The 25,211-nt window shown below is 42.5% G+C and overlaps 1 protein-coding gene across 1 annotated transcript; it reads left to right on the plus strand.

The window, feature by feature from the left end:
• Positions 1-18,930: 18,930 nt before the first annotated feature.
• On the plus strand, positions 18,931-22,104 carry LOC109189717. The gene is made up of 3 exons (XM_019340327.1): positions 18,931-19,250; positions 19,569-20,445; positions 21,967-22,104. The coding sequence occupies exons 1-3, from the start codon at positions 18,931-18,933 to the stop codon at positions 22,102-22,104; spliced, it is 1,335 nt and encodes a 444-aa protein (XP_019195872.1).
• The last annotated feature ends 3,107 nt before the right edge of the window (positions 22,105-25,211 follow it).

The raw sequence follows: 25,211 nt of genomic DNA on the forward strand, positions 1-25,211 counted from the left end.
CTTTCTTTAAGCTTTCTTCTTTCTTGATTTCTCCTAAGGGAATTCTTGGAACTTCTTGTGTGGTGAGAGATTATTGTGATGGGTGTTCTAGTTGCCTCCTATGTCCCTTATTTATATATCTAAGAGTCCTAATTAGGGCCCAAATACTATAGGCTTGCTTACTCTATTCCTTTTAGGACTAGGGGTTGGATTTAGAGATGAGGGCCCACGGACTATGGTGGCCTTTTCCTAATTAATTATTGTAATATAATTCTTTCTTTGGATAATTGGTTAAGTGATTAATTGGTTTTAGGGATCGTAACACGGGGTGTTACACTAGGGGCGATATGAGGTCCGGCCTCACCTATCGCCGGACGGGTGTAACGCAACCTCAACACCCTAGGGGTGGTACGAGGTCCGTCCTCGCCTACCGCCGAACGGAAGGATTCGGGACGCGAGTCATTGAACTCCATCCCAAGAATCGCTAAGACGTCCTAGGGGCGATATGAGGTCCGGCCTCACCTATCGCCGGATGGGCGTAACGCAACCTCAACACCCTAGGGGTGGTACGAGGTCCGTCCTCGCCTACCGCCGAACGGAAGGATTCAGGATGCGAGTCATTGGACTCCATCCCAAGAATCGCTAAGACGTCTTAGGGGCGATATAAGGTCCGGCCTCACCTATCGCTGGACGGGCGTAACGCAACCCCAACTCCCTAGAGGTGGTACGAGGTCCGACCTCGCTCACCGCCGGACGGGTAACCCAGCAGCAGACCCCAAGAGGTCGGCCAGTCCTGCGATGGCGGGCTGGCTGATATCACGTTAGCGGGCCAACTAAGTTCCCGCGCTGCCAGAGTTCTTTAGTCCCGCGTTGGCGGGCACAAGGCAAGTCATGACAAGGAAAGATTAAGATAAATGCGCAAGTAAAACAGACAGAAGTATAAGACGAAATAGACGAGCAGTGTCATAGCAAACAACGTCATGGCGAAGCCAACAAGTCTGGTGCAAACAAAATAAACAAAAGAAGCGTATGGGCGACAACCCGAGTAACGAGATAAAACCAATCTAAACAAAACAAAAGAGATAGTCTATGCAAGCAACTAAATAAAGATAAGGGGCCGCCAACACGAAAGGACATCAAGACTGCGTAGCCTCGCGGGCACCGTCATCACCACCCAGGTCAGCCTGAGTCTCCTCCTGGGGGGCATCCACACCTGCAAAGCGAAGAAGGTTGGCCGCGAAGTGTGCACTCGACGAGCGGTCGGCCGCCGAGTCCAACGGTGGGGGCACGCCGCCCTCTCCCACCGCCACGTCCATGGGATCACCTGGCTCCTCCTCCAACTCCTCGGGCAGGCCCCACGCCGCGGGGTCAAAGGATGCATCTCTGGCGCGAAGGATGGAATAGATCTTGCTCTGCATGGAGGACTCCCCCGCCTCGTACATCTCCATCCCCTGCAAACCCAAACACTCATTCCCCTCAGGGAAGCTCGAAAGATAAGTCAAGGTCTCCTGGGGGTGCGCGGAGATATAAGCCTTCGTATCCTCGACAAAGGCCTGGGAGTCCTTGTAACCCGTAACAGCCACCCTCGAAGCCTCCTTCAGGGCCACCTGATGCGCTGCGCGCTCCCGCAACCGGCTGACAATCAACTCATCATACTGACCCTCCAGCGCTGCTAGTTTGTTGCTCACGTCCTGGCGAGCTTGCGTCTCGGTCTCTAGCTGCTCGCGGGTACTCCCTATGACCTTCTCCATGGACGCGGCACGGACAACCGCCTATACAAGGGCAAGCATAAGCAGAAAACAAGATAACAAGGAACAAGAAAACACATCGTCATCAGAAAAGGGTACGTACCTCTACCAAAGGGCGGAAGATGGCATGGTCCTCGTGCATGGCCGCGTCGCGGGGCAGGAGGAGGCTGCGGGCTAAGGCCTCCGGGGGGACATCCCCGCAAAGTATCGAGGCTGCAGGCAGGAGGTGGACGGACCAATCAGTCAAGGCACCCGGATGCGGCGCCGTGGTCATCGGAGCTCGAGGAGTGGGGTCGGCCAGACGACTATTCGACAGGTAGTCCTCGTCAGCAGTGGACCTCGCCTCGCGGCGGCGCGATACCCGGGGACCTGGGGGAACCCGGACGCCTGAGGTAGCATAGCTAGTTTTGTAACACCCCGAAATTTTGAAACTTTTAAAACTTATATAACAAGGGTAAATTCTCATTAAATCCCAAAAGTAAGCATAAGAGTACGGGGTGCACAGGTAAACTAACTAAAATCCTCAAAGTAAAGTCAGTACATAAGCATGGCACGCAGGCCGAGAAAGGGAAACTAGCTACTCTACGCTTCCGGTCTCTAGCGCGCTCCGGTGTCTACTCGTCTGTGCCTGAAAGCCAAATATATCTGTTCAGCGAGATATGCTGGTAACCCACTCCAACGCGTTGAAATATATTATAGATAGTTATATATATAGATATATGAAAATCATTTCGAAGCATGAAGATATATACTTAAGAGACTCTAGTTTTAAAACCAGGAATAGACACAACAAATAGGGTATGCACAATAATTACTGATAACAGTTAAGAAGAATCTTTATAGAGAATATGCAACTAAAGTCACAGTCTATCCCCACATTAAACATCATTCTAATCATTATTCGATCATCATTCAATCATCATTCAATCATCAATTGTGACACTCAATCACACTGCTCTGGCGCCACGAGACCAATCGCATGCCCCGAACATGAGGGCTAATGCGTATAGCATTAACAGGGCCCCACAACACCCTACCTCATACCGCGGCATGAATGGAGTTGATCGCAACCAACCCATAGAGGACCGCTGATGAACTCAACCTCGGACCACAATCCGACACACCGCTGACGCGCACAGTCGGTGGATCATATCACCGAGGCCCATATTTGGACCTATAGTCCAAGAAGTGAATCAATTTGGCCTTAGCCACTTCTGAGCTTTCAGCTCAAGAACAATCCATTTGGCCTTCAGCCACTTCCGAACCTTTAGTTCGGGAACAATCCATTCGGTCTTCAACCGACTTCCGAACCTTTAGTCCGGGAACAATCCATTCGGCCTTCAGCCAAGTTCCGAACCTTAGTCAGGGAACCACCCAATTGGCCTATAGCCAAAATGGGGGATCATGCAACACATAACACATAGGAGCACGTAATAGCATATTGGGAGGGGAAAGACATGTACATAAACTTACGTGTGATCATCCACATACTAAGAATAGTCCTAAGTGTTCATGAAACTTCCACCTAGGTCAACGGGTTACCAATTCAACTAGCATGCAATCCCTAAGACTCATTTAACCTACGAATGGTACCCGAAATATCAAACTAGACTCAAGCACGACAAATGGGGTCCGTTGGGACACCATGGGGAGCGGGGAACATCAAACGGGGAAGCCAAAGACCCGGGGTGGGGTACGGACCAGCGGGTAGCCGGTGGGTGGAGGCCCACCCGCCGGCTGCCCGACGGAGAACACTGTTCCGGGCAGGCGGCTGCTCGCTGCCGGGCGGTGTTTTTCGGGCAGCGGGTAGGTGACGGGTACCCCTACCCCCACCTACCCCCCACTGACTCTTTCATCAAAAATTCGTCCCGGGATCCCTTTGTGGAACCCGAAACCATGCTTAGACACTTTTAAACGCAATTAACGACACCACGTAGTCAATTAATAGATCAAAAGCAAGAATCATGTATAACTCATCCTATCACGACTTCTAAACATAAACAACACCCGAACATGCGAATTCCCACCCAATATGTATCAAGAACATTACAATACAAATTCCCAATCAATCCTAGGGCTCTAATCCCACCCAAATCATCAAGATCATATTTTATCTTTAACATCAAGAAATATCAAGATTCGTCAAGAATTATCACGTCAATATCAAGAACTTCTCTTCAACATCAAGATCATCAAGATTACCAAGAATGCACATGAATCATCTTATCAATCATCAAGAACATATCACAATTAACATAGAAGAATTTATCAAGACACAAGAATATAGAGGGAGGCCAAAGAAAGAGATTATAGCGAAGAAAATAGGTTTTGTTGAGACATGGGTTACCTCTTAGCCTTAATTAATTTCCTTGGCTATGAAGGGTCTTTCTTTAAGATTTCTCCTTTCTTGATTTCTCCTAAGGGAATTCTTGGAACATTTTGTGTGGTGAGAGATTATTTGTGGTGTGAGTTCTAGGTGCCTCTTATGTCCCTATTTATATATCTAATAGTCGTATTTAGGATCTAAATGGTATGGGCTTAGCTAATTCTATTTCCTATAGGACTAAGGGTTGGGTTTAGGGATAAGGGTCCATGGGCTTATGGTGGACTCTTCCTCATTAATTAATGAAATTTAGTTCTTCTCTTTTGGGTAAAGGTTTAAATAATTAATCAGTTTAGGGGCCGTAACACGAGGTGTTACACTCTCCCCCCCCCCCCCCCTTAACGGGAAGCTTCGTCCCCGAAGCTTTGGGCTTTGCTGAGCGACCTCTTCTCTCATCCTATGCTTTCGCCTTGGTTACCTTGGGTGAAGTGTTCGGGGTAGCGTTCCTTCATCGTGTCCTTGAGTTCCCATGTTGCCTCTTCGGTCCCGTGGTTGGTCCAGAGGATTTTACCATTTCTATGATTCGGTGGCGGGTGGTTCTTGTCTTGGTGTCTAGGATCCTTACGGGTTTCTCTTCGTAAGTTAGTGTGTCGTCGAGGTCCACGGTTTCGGGTTGTAGCATGTGGCTCATGTATATATCTCTTTAGTTGGGATATGTGGAATACGTTGTGTACCCGCTCTAGTTCGATGGGTAGGGCGAGACGGTAGACCAGGTTCCCGACTCTTTCTATGATTTCATAGGGGCCGATAAACCGGGGACTGAGTTTCCCTTTTCTTCCGAACCTCATTACCCCTCGTGTGGGCGAGATTCTTAGCCAGACTTTTTCCCCGGGGGTGAACTCCGCCTGTTTTCTTCCCAGGTCGGCGTAGGATTTTTGGCGGTTTTGGGCGGCCTTCATTCTTTCTTGTATGTGTTTGACTTTAGTTATGGTGTCTTGTAAGTACTGGGGTCCTAGCGCTACTGGGCCGACCATGTCTTCCCAACATAAGGGGGTTCTACATTTTTGACCGTACAGTGCTTCGTAGAAAGCTATGCGGATACTTGCGTGGTAGCTGTTGTTGTAAGAGAATTCGATGAGGTCTAGATGTTCTTCACATGTCCCCTGGAAGTCTAACATGCAGGCTCTTAGCATGTCCTCGAGAGTCTGAATGGTTCTCTCGGTTTGGCCGTCGGTAGTGGGGTGGAAGGCAGTGCTCAGGTTTAGTTGTGTCCCTAAGGCTGTTTGTAGAGACTTCCAGAATTGTGAGAGGAATCTGGGGTCCCTATCCGACACAATTTTTCGGGGGATTCCGTGGTATTTCACTACTCGGTTCAGGTAGGCCCTGGCCAGTTGCGTCATTGTCCATGTTTCTTTCATAGCAATGAACCGTGCTGTCTTGGTCAGCCGGTCCACTATTACCCAGATTTTATCCTTGCCCGTTGGTGTTGTGGGCAATCCTCCGACGAAATCCATGGATATAGAGTCCCACTTCCCCTGTGGTATCTCAAGGGGTTGTACGAGTCCTTTGGGCTTGCATCGTTCGGCTTTTACCCGTTGGCAGTTTAGACATTTGCCCACGAAGTCTGCGATTTCCTTTTTCATGTTGGGCCACCAAAACATCTTTTTCGCGTCTTGGTATAGTTTTTCACCTCCAGGGTGCACCGAGTATGGTGAGTTGTGCCCTTCTTCCAGGATTTGTTGCTTTAGGTGGGGGTGTGTCGTAGGTACACACCACCTTCCTTGATAGCGGAGGCTGCTATCTTCGTTTATTTTGAATGGCCCGTCCTTTCCCTGAGTTAGGCCGAGTCGAATTTTATTTAGTTCTGGGTCTTGCTGCTGTCCAGCCTTTATTTCTTCGAGTAGTGTGGGTATGATTCTGACATTGAATAGGTGGATTTCAGAATTGGTTTGTCCTTGTTTTACTACCTCCAAGTTCAACCTTTGGAATTCTTTGTATAGTTCGTCTAGCAGGATCCAGGTGGTGTTGAGGGAGTGGTTAGTCTTTCGGCTTAAGGCATCTGCCACAACGTTAGCCTTCCCTTCGTGGTATTGGATATCTAGGTCGTAATCTTTTATAAGTTCCAACCACCTTCGTTGTCGCATGTTTAGATCTTTCTGGGTGAAGATGTACTTTAGACTTTTATGGTCTGTATAAATTTTGCATTGCACTCTGTATAGGTAATGTCTCCAAATTTTTAGGGCGAACACGATGACAGCTAGCTCAAGGTCATGCGTGGGGTAATTTTCTTCATGGGTTTTGAGTTGCCTGGATGCGTATGCTATTACTTTGCCTTTTTGCATTAGTACGCATCCCAGCCCCTTTCTGGAGGTATCGCTGAAAACTTCGAATCCTTCCGTCCCGGAGGGAAGAGCTAGGACGGGTGCTGTGGTCAGTCTCTCTTTCAATTCTTGAAAGGCGGAGGTGCAGTTGTCGTCCCATCGAAAGGGATTTTCCTTTTTCATGAGCTTAGTGAGGGGTTGGGCTATCTTGGTAAAATCGGGTACGAACCTCCTATAATAGCTTGCTAACCCTAAGAAGCTTCTGACCTCCGAAAGTGATTTTGGTGTGGGCCATTCTTTGACGGCGTGGATCTTGGTTGGGTCTACCCGGATTCCTTCTTTGGTTATCACGTGTCCCAGCAAAGCCACGTTGTCCTTCCAGAATTCACATTTGGAGAACTTGGCGTATAGCTGGTGTTCCCTCAAGGTTTGCAAGATTGTGCAGAGGTTCTTTTCATGCTCCTCCTTGTCTCGGGAGTAGACCATGATGTCGTCGATGAATACGATGACGAAGTCATCTAGGTGGGGTCGAAATACTCGGTTCATGAGATCCATAAATATGGCGGGTGCATTAGTGAGTCCGAAAGGCATTACTGTGAATTCGTAATGGCCGTAGCGTGTTCGAAAGGCTGTATTCTGAACATCTGGGTTGGCTACTTTTATCTGATGGTATCCGGATCTTAAATCAATTTTCGAGAACACCCCTGCTCCTTTAAGTTGGTCGAACAAGTCGTCGATTCGAGGAAGAGGATATTTATTCTTTATTGTAACTTGATTTAGTTCCCTGTAGTCGATGCATAGACGCATGCTACCATCTTTCTTTTTAACGAATAGTACTGGTGCTCCCCATGGTGAGGTGCTGGGGCGGATGTATCCTTTATCTAGTAGCTCCTGAAGTTGTGTTTTTAGTTCCTTCATTTCCTTCGGCGCCAGTCTGTAGGGTGGCTTCGAGATTGGGGCAGCGCCTGGTATCAGTTCTATGGTGAATTCGACTTCCCTGGTTGGGGGTGCTCCGGGGATTTCGTCCGGGAAGACATCGACGAACTCTTTTACTACTGGAATGACTTGGGGTTCGGCTATTTTGGTGTCGAGATCCTTGACTGAGCATAGGAAGGTTTTGTGTCCTTGGTTCAGATATTTCTTCATTTTTATCATGTTCACTAATTTGATCTCCGAGCCCTTGTGGGTTCCGTGGTAGGATACCCGTTTGACGTTTGGTCCCCGCAAGACCACTTTTAGTTCACCGCATAGGATTTGTGCTTGGAATTTTCCTAGCCAGTCCATGCCTAAGATCACTTGCACCCCATCTAGTCTGAATTGTATTAGGTTGCTAGGGAATTTCACTCCTTTGATAGTGATTATTATGTCTTTGTACATGCGGTCACATTTTATGATTTCACCGGATGCCACCTTGACTTGGAGTTGTACTCTTGTGTTGGTGTTAAGACTGAGTTGAGTGACGAATTCGGTTGCGATAAATGAGTTGGTAGCCCCTGAGTCAAATAGTACAGTGGCAGGTGTGGCGTGTACGAGGAAGGTTCCGGAGACTATGTTGCTATCTCCGATTTTGGCTTTGCTTATGGTAAGGATCCTTCCTTGAGTGGCCGGTGTCACGGCCTTGTGGGGCGAGGTGGCCTTGGCGGTTTTTGGCTGGAGGGGGCTTGCGTGGATTCCTTCAAATTTTCTTTTGTGTCCCGGGTGTGTTTCCTGTGGTTTGCCCGGTATGTGTTGTAGTTGGAATGCCTTGGCATAGGCTTCTTCGAGGGTTCTATGTTCTCGTACGGTTAAGGCTTTCTGGTTTCAGTGGTCGAGGCCCATTATGAATTTCTTGATTTTGATTGTCTCTGTAGGCACCAGTTCGGGGGTGAGGCGGGCTAGCTGGAGGAACTGCCGGTAGTACTCTGTGATTGGGGTTGCCCCTTGTTTTAGATGGAGGAATTCTTCGTATATAGCTGCTTTCATGTGACTAGGGTAGAATCGTTCCCGTAGTCGTGGTTTTAGGGTCTCCCAATTGAATCCGGGGCTTCGTTCGCAACTGGGTTTCTCGTGGACCCACCAGATGTCGGCCTCGTGTCTGAAGTAGAATGAGGATGTTTATACTTGGTGGTTTTCTGGGCATTCCGTTGCTCTGAATATTTTGTCAAAGGTTCCGATCCATTCTTCAAGGATTGTGGGGTTTTCATCCCCTGAGAAGGTTGGCGGTCGGTGTTCCGAGACTTGGCGGTGGATTTCCAAATTTCTGTTTGGTGGTGACGGTTGAAGGATTGCATTGTTCAGTGTCTGGGTAATTTCGGCCAGACGTTGCAGATTCTGAGTCAAGAATTCCTGTGTGGGGAGTTCCGATGCTTTTGCCTGTTTCCTTTTCGGTGCCATCCTGGGGTCCATAGGTCGATATTATTTTGCATCCTTACCTTGATGCTATGAGTGTAGGGGAAGTTTATTTAAATTAAGCGTGAGTTAGGGGGAGGGAAAGTTTAAGGTCTCACAATCTCACCATGCGTCCTATGATCCCTAATTCCTATTTTACTGAACTCCTAGTGTTTTAAGTCTAATGTCCTAAAATCTAGTCTTAAGGGTCTTATCCTAGGGTCAAACTTAGGCTCTGATACTAACTGTAACACCCCGAAATTTTGAAACTTTTAAAACTTATATAACAAGGGTAAATTCTCATTAAATCCCAAAAGTAAGCATAAGAGTACGGGGTGCTATGCCACAACTGAGTTAGAGAGCTCAGGTGCACATGCAAACTAACTAAAATCCTCAAAGTAAAGTCAGTACATAAGCATGGCACGCATGCCGAGAAAGGGAAACTAGCTACTCTACGCTTCCAGTCTCTAGCGCGCTCTGGTGTCTACTCGTCTATGCCTGAAAGCCAAATATATCTGTTCAGCGAGAGATGCTGGTAACCCACTCCAACGCGTTGAAATATATTATAGATAGTTATATATATAGATATATGAAAATCATTTCGAAGCAGGAAGATATATACTTAAGAGACTCTAGTTTAAAAACCAGGAATGGACACAACAAATAGGGTAAGCACAATAATTAGTGATAACAGTTAAGAAGAATCATTATAGAGAATATGCAACTAAAGTCACAGTCTATGCCCACATTAAACATCATTCTAATCATCATTCGGTCATCATTCAATCATCATTCAATCATCAATTGTGACACTCAATCACACTGCTCTGGTGCCACGAGACCAATTGCATGCCCCGAACATGAGGGTTAATGCGTATAGCATTAACACGGCCCCGCAGCACCCTACCTCATAACGCGGCATGAAGGGAGTTGATCGCAACCAACCCATAGAGGACCGCTGACGAACTCAACGTCGGACCACAATCCGACACACCGCTGACGCGCACAGTCGGTGGATCATATCACCAAGGCCCATATTTGGACCTGTAGTCCAAGAAGTGAATCAATTTGGCCTTAGCCACTTCTGAGCCTTCAGCTCAGGAACAATCCATTTGGCCTTCAGCCACTTCCGAACCTTTAGTTCGGGAACAATCCATTCGGTCTTCAACCGACTTCCGAACCTTTAGTCCGGGAACAATCCATTCAGCCTTCAGCCGACTTCCGAACCTTAGTCCGGGAACCACCCAATTGGCCTATAGCCAAAATGGGGGATCATGCAACACATAATACATAGGAGCACGTAATAGCATATTGGGAGGGGAAAGACATGTAAATAAACTTACGTGTGATCATCCACATACTAAGAATAGTCCTAAGGGTTCATACAACTTCCACCAATGTTAATGGGTTACCAATTCAACTAGCATGCAATCCCTAAGACTCATTTAACCTACGAATGGTACCCGAAATATCTAATTAGACTCAAGCACGACAAACGGGGTCCGTTGGGACACCATGGGGAGCGGAGAACATCAAACGGGGAAGCCAAAGACCCGGGGTGGGGTACGGACCAGCGGGTAGCCGGTGGGTGGAGGGCCACCCGCCGGCTGCCCGCCAGAGAACACTGTTCCGGGCAGCGGGTCGCCGACGGGCAGGCGGCTGCCGGCTGCCGGGCGGTGTTTTTCGGGCAGCGGGTAGGTGGCGGGTACCCCTACCCCCACCTACCCCCCACTGACTCTTTCATCAAAAATTCGTCCCGGGATCCCTTTGTGGAACCCGAAACCATGCTTAGACACTTTTAAACGCAATTAACGACACCACGTAGTCAATTAATAGATCAAAAGCAAGAATCATGTATAACTCATCCTATCACGACTTCTAAACATAAACAACACCCGAACATGCGAATTCCCACCCAATATGTATCAAGAACATTACAATACAAATTCCCAATCAATCCTAGGGCTCTAATCCCACCCAAATCATCAAGATCATATTTTATCTTTAACATCAAGAAATATCAAGATTCGTAAAAAATTATCACATCAATATCAAGAACTTCTCTTCAACATCAAGATCATCAAGATTACCAAGAATGCACATGAATCATCTTATCAATCATCGAGAACATATCACAATTAACATAGAAGAATTTATCAAGACACAAGAATATAGAGGGAGGCCAAAGAAAGAGATTATAGCAAAGAAAATATGTTTTGTTGAGACATGGGTTACCTCTTAGCCTTAATTAATTTCCTTGGATATGAGAGGTCTTTCTTTAAGATTTCTCCTTTCTTGATTTCTCCTAAGGGAATTCTTGGAACTTCTTGTGTGGTGAGAGATTATTTGTGGTGTGAGTTCTAGGTGCCTCTTATGTCCCTATTTATATATCTAATAGTCGTATTTAGGATCTAAATGGTATGGGCTTTGCTAATTCTATTTCCTATAGGACTAGGGGTTGGGTTTAGGGATAAGGGTCCATGGGTTTGTGGTGGACTCTTCCTCATTAATTAATGAAATTTAGTTCTTCTCTTTTGGGTAAAGGTTTAAATAATTAATCGGTTTAGGGGCCGTAACGCGGGGTGTTACAAGTCTCGCCAGTCTTGCTGCGCTTCGGGTCCTCGCCGCCACGGTTCCGCAAGCTCTCAATAAGGTTCGTGATGGCGGAGCGACGGGGAGCCATACCTACACCAAGACAAGCCAGTGAGAACTTCAAATGAAAACGCTTAAACAAATAGGCACGCAGGCACGTCGACGAGGTGACAAACCAGAGCTGGTAGGAGGAGGCGTCGAATGTCCGGCTAGCAACTCGATAACATCATCATCCTCTGAATCATCGCTCGCAGACTCCTCCTCGGTCTCACCCGCGGAGTATGGAGGAGGGGGGGCAGCACCACGAGGAGGCGGCGGAGGGGGGTCGCGAGAAAAGCCCGCCCTGGTCAAGGACTCGTGATCAACGAGGGCCTGGGAGTCCAACATATCAGCCGTCTCACCCAAAAACTCCCGAGCCAGGACCTCAAGCTCCGGGGTGGACTTCGGGCAACGGCACTTACGAAAGTACCCTCCCCAAGGCACCTCAAAAGGGAGCGCCTCGCCCGTAGAGACGAACACGAACCGGGGCTTCCAACCCTTGTTGAAGTCCCGTACGTGTCCCATAATCCTCATCCCCGGCCGAGCAGAAAACGCCATGTAGCCCTTGCTCTCCTTAGACGAGGAATTGGTCGCGGTGAAAATAGAGTGGAAAAGGGCTAGGTTAGGGCAGATATCCACCTCGACACATCGAACAATAAAGGCCGCCACCGCCCGGTGGGAGTTAGGGACTAGTTGACTCACAGACACACGATGAAAGTTCAGGAGCTCAATCATGAAGGGGTGAAGCGGGAAAGCCAAACCCATGAGGAGGGATGTAACATGGACCCCAAAAAAATTGGGTCCGGGAGGCTCTAGTATACTTGTCTCGGGAGGCAGGACATGAACCACAGCCGACGGGCCGACCAAGGCCTTCGCCACGGCGATATCGTGAGGACTCAAGGAGGACCCGAGTCCCCGAGGGATGGCGGAGTCAAGTACAGTGTATTGATTCAAGGGGAAGGGATCCGGGAGTGGCGTAGGAGTCAACATGAAGGGGGGATGCGTGGCTAACGGATCTATATAGGGGTACTCAATGTAATAGTGCTCAATGTAAGGGGAAAGAAACCGGTCTAAGTCAATGGACTCGTCATCACTAGGTGGGAGGTCCGCGTAGTCAATGGAATCTAGGACGGTCCAATAACTAATAATCACATGTAGGTCTACCGGATGCGTGTCCTCGACAAGAGGCACTATACTCATAAAAAGCTAGCTATGGAACTCTAAATGAGGGTTTGCACGAGACTCACCCGACTCAAGCAAGGAGAGGATGAATGAAGTGGGCACGGAAGGAAGACACGGCGGAGAGCACGGTCGGCCGGTGACTGCTCGGGGTCAGCGGGGGCAGGTCGGCCTCGGCAAGGGGTGGGTCGGCATCGGCGGGGGTCGGGGTCGGCTGGTCGGCGGAGGCGGTTGGCGGCAGTAGGGTGGCAGGAAAATTTGGGGGAGGAGAGGGAGAGAAAATTTCAGATTTGGGGAGCTTTTGTGTGTGTGTGGGGAGTGAAGGGAAGGCTACTTTATATAGGGGAGGGAGGGGGAAAAAAGGGGGGGCGGGGGGGGGGGAAAGAGAAGACATTTTTTTGGGAAAAGGGGGGAAATTTTGGGGGAGAGGGAAAGGTGTGGTGTTGGGAATGTGAGAAGGTTTGGGGAAGATGGAGGGGGTATTTAAAAGGGAAGTGGAAGGATTGTAGTAGGATGAGGACTCTTAAACTGATAAGAATGTGTACAGGCTTGAATTCCAGTCCGGTTAGGAGTCCTATCGTGCCAAGAATTCTACAGGAGGAACGGTTGAATTTTTTGGGGAACATGATTCGGGGCCCCGTAATTATTAAGTTTATTTTACTCTCTCGCGCTGACGACTCCTCGCAGCCCCGAGAGTGGGGAACTGATGATGGAATAATCACGGAGCCGGAGCGGGGCAGGATAATACGAACCGGGTCGGACCCCGTGCCCACCCGCGATGCAGGACGAACCACCCCGGGGTCGGCCAACCACCACGGGGTCGGCCCAGTAGGGATCGGCGTAGGCCGACCCCCCGAGCTCGGGGCTCGGCCACTTGGGCTCGGCCCCTTGGCCGAGCTCCGTGCTCGGCCAAGGGCCGGGTCTTCGCGTGGAGCGAGTCCCGCGGCGCGGGCCGCGGCTCCTCCCGCGGGCCTAGGGCCCGTAGCAGCCTGGGAGTATATAAACACCCCCCGGTGTCCTAATTAGGCATCTCAAACTTTTCCTACAACATTTGTCTTATTATTACACGTCCCGAACCTCTGTAATAGCGTTTTATATTCAATTAATACAATATTTACCATTTCATTATTCATTCGTTATATTCAAACATATATTCGGGTTGTATAATCCGGACCCTCGGGTTCATATAATCCATCAACAACAATATTGGATTTACAACACTGATCTGAACACAATAAACTCATCCCATCAAAAACACAGTAGGTAAAGCATTTCTATTGTAGAACATGAGGAAGATTACATCATCATGCACGATTGGATCCAAGAGGAAACAGTGTCGTCAAACAAAAGGTATGTCTCCTTCAAATGCATTACATACACTATCAAATAGGTAGTAAAAGCATGTAATAAATCATATACTATTACATATTTAATTGTAATAGTAGGAAAACTTATCTCTTTTCTAAGCTCTCTGTGAAAATTAGAAACCCTTCCGTGTAGACAGAACAATAGCTTCGATTCATAGAAAACTGCAATAAAATCAACAAATATCAAAGTCAGGCACACAATAGCTCGAAGTCAGACAAAATTACCAAACCATTAATTTGCATGTTTAGATCGAAAGTTAAAAATTCAAATTAGAAATTTTCAGTTTTAGATTTGATAACAAATTACCTATGCAAAACTCGAAAACTCTAAATTTGGAGTTTTAGATCTTCGAATAATTAACATCAGTTCACCCAAAAAAATCGAAAGAAAGAATAAATCCTAAATTCAAGCTTATAATTCAATTTTATAGCTGTGGATCGAAGAAAAGAAGAAACAGAATTAGTAACTTACAAATATAGGTGTGAGACTTCATCTTTGCTTTTCGCTTCTGCAAAATCTCCCAGGAAATGCGAACTCCGACTAGGGTTTCCAAATCGGTATTCGAACAATAGTAAAAATTGACTCAATTAGAGATGATGTAGGTAGATTACATAGGAATGACAACTGATTAGGTTCAGACAGAGCATGATCTGGAAAACCGGTAGAGAAATAGAACGAATTCGAGAGAAATGGGTGCAGAAGCGAAAAGCGTGATCAATGCGAATGAAATGAGAATACTCATCCTCAAAAATCATATGCAGACTTGATTCCAGCAAATAAGGTCAACAAAAACCCAATACTGCTTCTGTTTGTTTCCTAAAACTAGGCTTACTTAAGGGACTAATATTTATAATATTTATAATATTATAAAACTGATTTAAATTATTAGTATAGGATTATCTATATTATATATAAACTGTCCTATTCCACTTTACATTAATCAAATACTTTGGGTTTGTATAAATATAGAGATAGAGATTTATTATATGGTTGGAATTTAAAGTTTTATAATTATTTCACATGTTTAGTAGTGGTTATTTACAAAAGGTTTAATATATTAGAACACTATATTATAATCTATGAAGGATCGGTTTAAACATTCATGTCCTAATATGCAGAGAACGAACATTTTACATCCAATGAAGGTTCGCAATCATCGTTAACAAATCAAGTTCCACAACCTTCTAATAGTACACAAATATTCGGTGTCTTTCAGAATAGACTTGGTACACCTTTGAGTGTTGTTACAAATGGTGAGCAAGTCTTGAGCTTTTTGGATTCAATTAATAAATGCTACCAGGGTATTGTTTTAGTCCATTTGTTCTGAATTAATATAATATAACTAATTATATTGTTTTATTTTGCCTACCAGGGTCTACCACTACAAGAACATTAATGTCTAACACCATGGGTCAAACAAGCAATTACAGACAACCTTTAAGCAATATTTCAAATTGTTAGTATTGTAATATTAATATAAACAATTGTCCTAACACTGAATCCGCAATTCTTCATTATTTATACTATAATAACTATATTTAATTGATGACAACTCTTATAGCTTATCGCGAAGAAGTTATTGATTTAATGGATAATTCACCGCCGAAGAAGTGTCCTCTTCATACATTTGACTTGAATTTGACGCCAAGTAAAAGCGATGATGCAATTGGTAAACAAATCGTCAACTACAAATCTAAATTATTATATTATGTTTATAACATTACTATAACGTATGCTAATATTTATGTTTATGATGGTAATAGTTTTCGAGACGAATGGTTGTATTACAACAGATGGTAACAAAGGAACGCCAAAACAAAGTTTTGTACACCCAGTTCAACACGTTAGGAACCTAATTTCATAATTCGAAGAGGTTGTTGAACCTATACAGCTGCAAGCCGTTGCAATTAATGGTCCGTCAAGTCACTTCATTCCCAAACAATAATATTGATAAAATGTACTCTATATATGCTCAGTTATTGGATTTCTTTTATTTATTTAAATTTCTTTGTTACAGTTGAATACCTAGATTTTGGAAACCCAGAATTCGTGTGCGAGTACTGTAGTGCTATTTTTTGGTCAAATGAACGCTCAGCACAGTCAAAACCAAATGCAAAGCCAAAGTACTCAAGTTGCTGTGTCCATGGAAAAATAGTGCTACCGTTGATGATAAAGCCACCTAATAAGTTACATGAATTGTTCTTTGTATCAAGCGAGAAAAACAAATGTTTCTTGCAAAATATAAGATCCTATAATAACACGTTTTGTTTCACATTTATGGGTGGTAAAGTGGATAGATCAATTAATAATGGTGCTGCACCATAATAATGGTGCTGCACCACCAATATTCCGTATAAATGGCCAGAAATTCCATCGCATTGGAAGTCTTTTACCTACTGCGGGAGTCCAACCAAAGTTTGCGCAACTTTATATTCACGACACACAAAATGAAATAGAAAATCGTATCAAGTGTGTTAGGTATAAGAACTTCTAACAATTAACATTTCTTTTTTCAGAATACATACAATTGTAAATTTCTCTAACAATAATTCTAATTGTTTATATTTCACTTTTTATAGGACCGATATTGATCAAGTGGATCTACATCGAGAAGTTGTATCTGACATTAAAGAGGTTTTAGATCACAATAATGTGTTCGTCAAATCATTCCGTATGGCTAAGAACTTTCTTGATTGTAATGACACATCTGAGATTAAAATGAGGCTGATAGGCAGGAGGGCTACAGATGCATGTACTTATTCATTACCAACAGCGTCTGAGGTTGCAGCTCTAATAGTAGGAGACTTAGAGCCATCAATGGGTGAACGGGACATTTTAGTGGAGTGTAAAACTGGAGGATTGAAAAGAATTAGTGAATTAAACCCAGCCTATTTTCCATTGCAATATCCAATTTTTTTCCCTTATAGTGAGGATGGATTTAGGGAGGACATTCTATTTTCAACAACAATTACTAATCATAATTGGTCAAGAAAAAGTGTCTCTCAAAGGGAGTATTTTTCTTTCCGTGTTCATGAAAGGTTAACTGAGATATCAACTCTACTATATGCTAGGAGGTTATTTCAACAATTCTTAGTCGATGCGTATACAATAGTTGAATCTTCACGGTTGTGTTATATAAGGTCAAATCAAAAAGCTTTGAGATATGAGGCATACAAAGGCCTCTCAGATGCCTTGACACGAGGTGAGGTTGAGCCCAGCACTCAAGGCAAAAGAATCATATTACCATCAAGTTTTACCGGCAGTGCAAGATACATGATACAAAACTATCAAGATGCTATGGCGATTTGTCGGTTTATAGGTTATCCAAACCTATTTATTACATTCACATGCAATCCAAAATGACCTGAGATAAGACTGTTTTTGGACAAAAAGGAACTTGAAGGTAGAAGATAGGGCTGACATAGTTTGTCGTGTGTTCAAGATGAAATTGAATTCAATGATCAAAGAGATTAAGAAAGGGAAATTATTTGGTCACGTTAAAGCTGGTATAAATTATTGTACATTCTAATATTTTTTTTTTAGTGTGCTATAATACAATCAAGCAAAATTCACTTATTATAGCTCTTTGTTTGCAGTTATTTACACAATCGAATTTCAAAAAAGGGGTTTACCACATGCACACATATTGTTATTCCTTCAAAAGCATGATGGTTTCTCTAGCCCAACATTCATGGATTCGATCATTTCAGCTGAGATTCCGGATAAGGGTACTGACTTGGTATATTATACAGCTGTTGAGGAATTCATGGTTCATGGACCATGCGGACACGCTAAAAGCAATTCACCGTGTATGGTAAATGATAAGTGCTCTAAACATTTCCCCAAGAGATTCATTGATTCATCTCAGTTTGATCAAGATGGGTACCCGTTGTACCGTAGGCGAAATGATAATAGAATGGTAAAAAATAGTGGAATAGAGCTGGATAACAGGTATATTGTTCCTCATAATCGATACCTACTATTGAAGTACAAAGCCCACATTAATGTTGAATGGTGAAACCAATCACGGTCAATCAAGTATTTGTTCAAGTACGTCAACAATGGTAATGACTGGGTTACAGCTGAGTTTTATAAGACCACGACTGATGATATCGGTAATGAAGTTGTAGATGAAATCAACATGTACTACGATTGCCAATACATTTAAGCTTGTGAGGCAATGTGGCGCTTCCTTAGTTTTGAGGTACAATATCGCACACCACCTGTTGAGAGGCTAAGCTTTCACTTACCAGATTGCCAATCGGTTGTTTTTCAAGACGATGATAACATTGATCACGTTTTAAATAGGGAATCAGTTGTGCAAAGTATGTTCAATGGATGGTTTGTAGCAAACCAAAAGTACCCACAAGCTAGACAGTTAAGTTACATAGAGATACCTACAAAATTTGTTTGGAAAAAGGACATTCGTGAATGGCATCCAAGAAAGAAGGTTTTCGCCATCGGTCGAATATTCTATGTTCCACCAGCATCTGGTGAGTTATATTATTTGAGGTGCTTACTGAACATAGTACGTGGCCCCGAAACTTTTAAAGATATTAGGACACATAATGGAGTTGAGTATGGTACATTTAGGGATGCATGTTATGCTTAAGGCATGTTGGATGACGATAAAGAGTACATTGATGCTATAGTAGAAGCAAGCTTTTGGTCAACTGCTCATTCAATAAGGAAGTTGTTTGTAGTGCTTTTGACATCGAGTTCCATCATTAGGCCAGAATATGTTTGGAATGAGGTGTGGAAACATTTGTGTGAGGATGCTCAACATGTTCAGAGAAGAATTCTACAACCAGGTATGAACTATTATCATTATACACTTATCCAATTACTGTAAATAATATTCTTTATTAAAGTGTGCTTTTTTTTCATATTTTATTACAACAGATTTGTTTTTAACTGACGAAGAAAAGAAGAACTTTGGACTAATTGAGTTGGAGAAATTGTTGGAACAACAGAATAGATCTTAAAGGATTACCACCCGATGCCGATCCCATAAATGGTTAACTCTACATTGGTACGTAATCGATTGCTGTTTGAAAAATTATCATATGATCGTGAGTTTTTAAAACAAGAGGCTCAAGAGTTGTGTGGTAAGTTGACGGAAGAGCAAAGATCGATCTACAATATTGTGCTAGATGACGTTTCCAGTAACCTGGGTGGTTTGTTTTTTGTTTATGGTTACGGTGGTACTAGGAAAACATTCATGTGGCGAGCATTATCATCTACATTGCGGTCAAAGGGCCAGGTTGTTTTGAATGTTGCATCAAGTGGTATAGCTTCATTATTGTTGCCTGGTGGACGAACTGCACACTCAAGGTTCGCAATACCAATAGCAATAAACGAAGACTCGACATGTAACATTAAACAAGGAAGTTAGTTAGCTGATTTATTGATACAAACAAGTTTAATAATTTGGGATGAAGCACCGATGATGCACAAGTATTGTTTTGAAGCACTACACCGGACCATGAGGAATTTGTTGCGTTTTGTAGACCCGAACAGTTCTAACAAGACTTTTGGTGGTAAAACAGTCGTACTCGGTGGTGATTTCATTCAAATCCTACCCGTAGTCCCTAAAGGTAATAGGCAAGACATAGTAGGTGCTACTATCAAATCTTCGTATTTATGAGACAGTTGCAGGGTAATGAAGCTCACACAGAATTTGCGACTAAGCAATGTCGAAAACCCCGACGAACGCCATATCGCCAAACAGTTTGCAGATTGGATTGCTACAATAGGCGATGGCAAGATTGGTGGCCATATTGATGGTTATGCTGAAGTAGAAATACCTAGGGATATGTTACTACCTTCCAATGGTGACCATATTGAAACCATTGTTCGGAGTAGATTTCCGATGTTTGCACATGGTAATTCTAATGCGAGTTATCTTCAAGACCGTGCTATTCTGGCACCTACACTGGATGTAGTTAACTCAGTTAATGAGTATATGAGTGACCTGCATACGGCTGAAAGTAGAACATATTTTAGTTGCGACACAGTATGCAAAGCGGATACAGGTAGTGGAATAATGGGTGATGTCCACACACCTGAGTTTTTGAACGGCATTAGAGCTTCAGGTATCCCAAACCATGCATTGACTATAAAAATTGGGTCCCCAGTAATGTTATTAAGAAATATTGATCACTCAGTTGGATTGTGTAATGGTACGCGGTTGGTAATCACCAAGTTAGCAGACCGTGCAATTGAAGCTGAATTAATAGATGGTACTAACAAAGGTGCAAAAGTGTTGATACCCAGAATGTCAATGTCACCCTCAGACACAAGATTACCATTCAAGTTTCAACGGCGACAATTCCCACTAATGTTAGCATATGCAATGACTATTAACAAAAGTCAAGGTCAAACACTGTCACATGTAGGTTTGCTACTAAAAAAACCGGTTTTTGTGCATGGTCAATTGTACGTTACTGCATCTCGAGTTAACAACCCAAGTGGGCTTAAAATATTGATTGCCAACGACTCAAGGACAACTGCTACATCAACAACCAACGTAGTATACCATGAAATCTTCAATAATTTGTAATTGTCTACTGAATGGTATTTTTGGATATTCTGTGTAAACGTATTGTCATTATTGTTTCTATTTGTTAATTTCGAAATTTTTTTTCACTAATGTAATCAATTATTCACACAATTGGACACTATCTTGAACAATATCCATCCCGTGCATCGCACGGGGACTATACTAGTTAGTATATATATATATATATATATATATATATATATATATATATATATATATATATATATATATATATATATATATATATATAATTATATTCAGATACAAACAGTGCTTAAAATACAAACAGTGTGGATTCATCTAGATCGTTGAATCATGGGTTTGGATGTCCAAGATTTTTTAAAATATTTATGCTAGTTTTTAATCATCCGTTTTTGTGTTTTATTTTAAGCGGGGGTATTTTTGGTTTTTATTAGTTTGTAGTCGTCCAATTGGGGTAGAATTAGAATTAGAAGTCCAACAGGCACGCCTTTCCCGGTCACTCGCTCTCTCTCTCGCGTTCCCTTGTGTCGCTGCCAGTGCGCCTCCCACGGAGTTGATCGCCTCCTTCATTAGCGGCCGGAAGATGGTCGCCACACGGGACTGCGGTGGTGCCAGCGTCGTGGATCACCATTGGATGGCTTAGGTGAGGTATTTGTTTCCCTCTTTTTCTCCTTCTACGTTGTTTTTGCTTGGGTTTAGCCTGGGGTTATCTGGGTTGTTTGTTGCGAGGTGGGGGAGGGGCGCTTATGCATGGGTGTTTCTGGCAGTAGTTGTGTGCAGGGGGGGTGATTTATGGCGGTTCACGGTGGGATTTAAGTTAGGTTTATTTATTTATTTATTATTATTTTTTTTGGACTTGCAGATTTCCACTAGGGTGGTTTATTGGGATTTAACTCCTTTAATTCTTAGAACCAAACATCACGCACATTGGGGAATTTGGGGTATCCGCACGTTGAGGGTTTGCTCTACGTTGTCTGTATCTTCTCAACTTGTGGTGTTCACCGTCCATCGCCGTTCGTTGATCTTCTTCAATCGTCACGCTCTAGGTTTGTAGTTGCGACATAGTACTGGCTGGGGACCACGGTCGAGGGAAGCGGCGGGGACTAGTTGTCGGCTGAGGTAGAGTTTTTTCTCCCTTTTTTTGGTCGTTTTTGTGTTGTTGTTCTCGTTTTTTTTTTCCCGCTTGTGAGACGGTGTTTTGTTTCAATTGGTGGGGTTCCCGGTTGTGTATGGTAATCGTAGGGTGGGTTGGTTGCCGAATTGTTCTGAAAGTTTGGATTTTTGGCAGATTATTGCTTGTCTTCAGTTTTTGTTGTGAGTTAGTTGCTTCTTTATTTAGGAATTTTTGTTCTAGATTTGGTGAGTGCATTTTCAATATAGTGTGCATTGCTATACAGATTATTGCTTGTCTTCAGTATTACGATGTTCCATGCTGTGTTGGGGTTGTTCTGTTTTAATATTGGGTGGGATGTTGTTGATATCTTTTGTTTTATATGATGGTTGTAGCTAAGAGGTCGAATGTATCGCAACGTGAACGTGACTACTGCCTCACAGAGTTGTGTTAGCGAGGATAATTTCGTTTCTCCACCTTTGGCCTTCCTTCAAAGGCTGCAAGATGACCCACTGTGGAATGAATGCCCCTGATTATGAGTTAGAGGCTGTAGGAAGACCCGTGGTGAAATGTCCCTGTAGGAGTTTGATGTTTTTTTAACACTTTGTAATACAGTTTGTGACTATCTCATTGGGAAAATTTTGATGATAATCTTGTGTATAATACGTTTTTTGTTGCCTCACAGTTAGTAAATATATACATACGTGCACATTGGCATTAAAATGTGTGCATGGTCAAACTAAATAAATCTCAACCGTGGATATTAACTAAATCAATTTTACATAAGTGACTATTGGATGATTAGCTTGTAGGCTTAGTTTATAAACAAGTATGTGCACAGTTGCATTAACTGGGTGCATGGATAAAAACTAGATAAATTTCACAAAAGCGACTAGCTCAATATTGTTCTATACGCTTAGTTTTTAAATACATGAGTGCTCATTGGCTTTAATTATGTACACGCACAACTAAATAAATTTCACCCATCGATAAAAATTAAATAAATTTCACTCACGTGAGTAGTTCACTATTAGCTTATAGTCTTAGTAATTACAAACGTGTGTGCACATTGGCGTCAAACAGTGTGCATAGCTCAACTAAATAAATACCAACCATGGATAAAATTCAAAATAGACTAGTTCAATATTATCGTATGCGCTAACTTTTTAAATACATGGGTGTACATTGGCGTTAAATAGTGTGCGTGCACATCTAAATACATTTCAACCATGAGTAAAAACTAAATAAATTTTACAATAGTGAGTACTTCACTATTAGCTTATAGGTTTTGTAATAAAAAACGTGTGCAAAATGTTGATAAACAATGTGCATAGCTCAACAAACTAACTACCGTGTGCACATACACGCTTACAAAAAAGTAAAACAATGCTCCCCTCTATAGTCTTCGGCTCCGTGCTGTTTCTGACATCAAACCCGACCATAGTTGCATATGTTCACATTTTTAAAGTTACAACCTGTTAAAGTGCACATTTTTCACAATATTAATATTAAACCATCTGAAATTACTAATATACTGCAGCACAAAATAAACCAGGCATTGTGCGCACAAGTTTAATCTAGCGTGCACACACTTTTAATCTACTCATACCACCACTTTTCGGCAACCTAATTTCATAAGAACATCCAATGAACAATAAATAAGAAACAGATTCACTCAGAAAACGGATGTTTATCCAAGATTAGGACACCATGAATGAATTTCTAACATTCAACATCAAATGAAACCAACAATGAGTATATGATTCATAACATTCAACGTCAAATGAAACCAACAATAAGTATATGATTCATCACATTACTATTCTACATATCTATCTCTAAGCTCTTGGCATAACAATACAAATTTTTATTTTCATTATACAATTTTTTTTTCATTATGCGCACAGTACTCACAGCATCTAATAGCCACGGTTTTTTTCCCACCATTACAATTCAAAATCATATGCAGTAATTCAATGTGCACTACGGATCTATTGGTGTGCGTTAAGTTCCTACTACGTGAAGTCTATTCTGAAACCTATAGAATGTATCATCTAACTACTTCTATTATAAGTCATTTAAGAAAACAAACAAAGTACATTGTATTTAGTATGCACGGATTTGAATTAATGTCTGTATGCATTTCATTAAAACACGAATATTTGTTCGTGAATGCACACAGTAACCACCATTATGAATCCATCATGTTTTTCGTGTTATATTTATACGTGCACATAGTTCCGTGTGGGTGTGCACACTGCGGTACATGGCGGTATATGTGTGCATAAAAGTGTCTAAGTGTGTGCACGACTAGTTCGTGTGTTACGTTAGTTCGCATTAACCGTGTTTACCCCCATATGTCACCCCAATCGAACACCTTTATTCATTTATCCCCTCATTATTGTGTGGACTATTGTGTGCAACATATTTTATATATTGTAAAATAATGTACATTTAGTTCAAAAATAATGTACATTTTTCGGGGGCTGTACATTATTTTTGTACTGAGTGTACATTATATTGTATAATATATTTTCAGTACAAAAATAATGTACATTCAGTATATTAAAAATGTACTTTTTATTATGGTCCACATAACACTGTGTGGATCATAGTCTACACAATAATTTGCCGCCCCTCATGAACCCCCAACTATTCTGCATCTTCCCTTCCACCATAGACGTTCGTGTGCTTCTTGAAGAATTCTTGCATTCAAATTCATATCTTTCCCTTAATTAAGGCTTGCATTGAAATTAAATCCTTCATTAATTATAATTCCTATGATACTGCGTGATATTCTTTTAATTTCTAATATTATCAAATTTTACATTGTGAATGCATTATCTTAATTACCCTTATTTTAGATTACGCTTCTAATTAGTATATGCTAGTTCTCTAAATCTGAGCCGTCAAAACCCTCTAATCCAATGGTCTCATTTTGTCCACAAATTTATATTTTAAGGGTGTTTGCATGTGAATGTAACCCTATATATATATATATATATATATATATATATATATATATATGTATGTATGTATGTAATAGTTTAGTACATTCTTTTAAATTGGCATATGTTGGTTCATAAAATAAATTAGCTCCTTGTATTTTAGTCATGACTAAATTAGTTTGTAAAAGTAATGGAACTATGTTTGAGGAGTGGAAAGTTCTACACTAATTTCTCTCCACAAACATGAGGTTGTGGTTCCCTGAATGAAGAGCATGAAATGTGGGAAACCATATTCCCTGTATGCATGGGTGTATATGAAGGCAATCGTTATGCTATGGACCTGTGTCCAGCATGCATGCTGGACACGGATAATAACGCCATTAATGGCACTGTTATCTTCAACTTTCTTTTTTTTTTTTTTTTTTTTTAAATTTCAGACCGCTTCGTTATAGGATTATATGTTCATAATTTTATTACTATATGTTCATAATTGTAAGTTTATAATGGCAGGGCTCTATGTTCATAATTCAATAACTGTACATTCATACTTCCATAACTGTACATTCATAATTCCGTAACTGTACATTCATAATTCCGTAACTGTACATTCATAATTCAATAACTGTAACTTCATAATTTTTGAAGCTCTATGTTCATAATTTTAGAGCTCTATGTTCATAATTATATCACTA

This window comes from Ipomoea nil, unplaced genomic scaffold, assembly GCF_001879475.1.
Source record: "Ipomoea nil cultivar Tokyo-kokei standard unplaced genomic scaffold, Asagao_1.1 scaffold1562, whole genome shotgun sequence".
Classification (NCBI taxonomy): domain Eukaryota; kingdom Viridiplantae; phylum Streptophyta; class Magnoliopsida; order Solanales; family Convolvulaceae; genus Ipomoea; species Ipomoea nil.

Excerpts from the sequence above, each read along its gene's own strand:
- LOC109189717 (XM_019340327.1), top strand. The coding sequence starts at position 18,931 with ATGGTTAACTCTACATTGGTACGTAATCGATTGCTGTTTGAAAAATTA. Across the intron at positions 19,251-19,568 it reads GGACGAACTGCACACTCAAG|TTGCAGGGTAATGAAGCTCA; the intron begins GTTCGCAATACC and ends TTTATGAGACAG. Across the intron at positions 20,446-21,966 it reads CTGCTACATCAACAACCAAC|CTAAGAGGTCGAATGTATCG; the intron begins GTAGTATACCAT and ends TGATGGTTGTAG.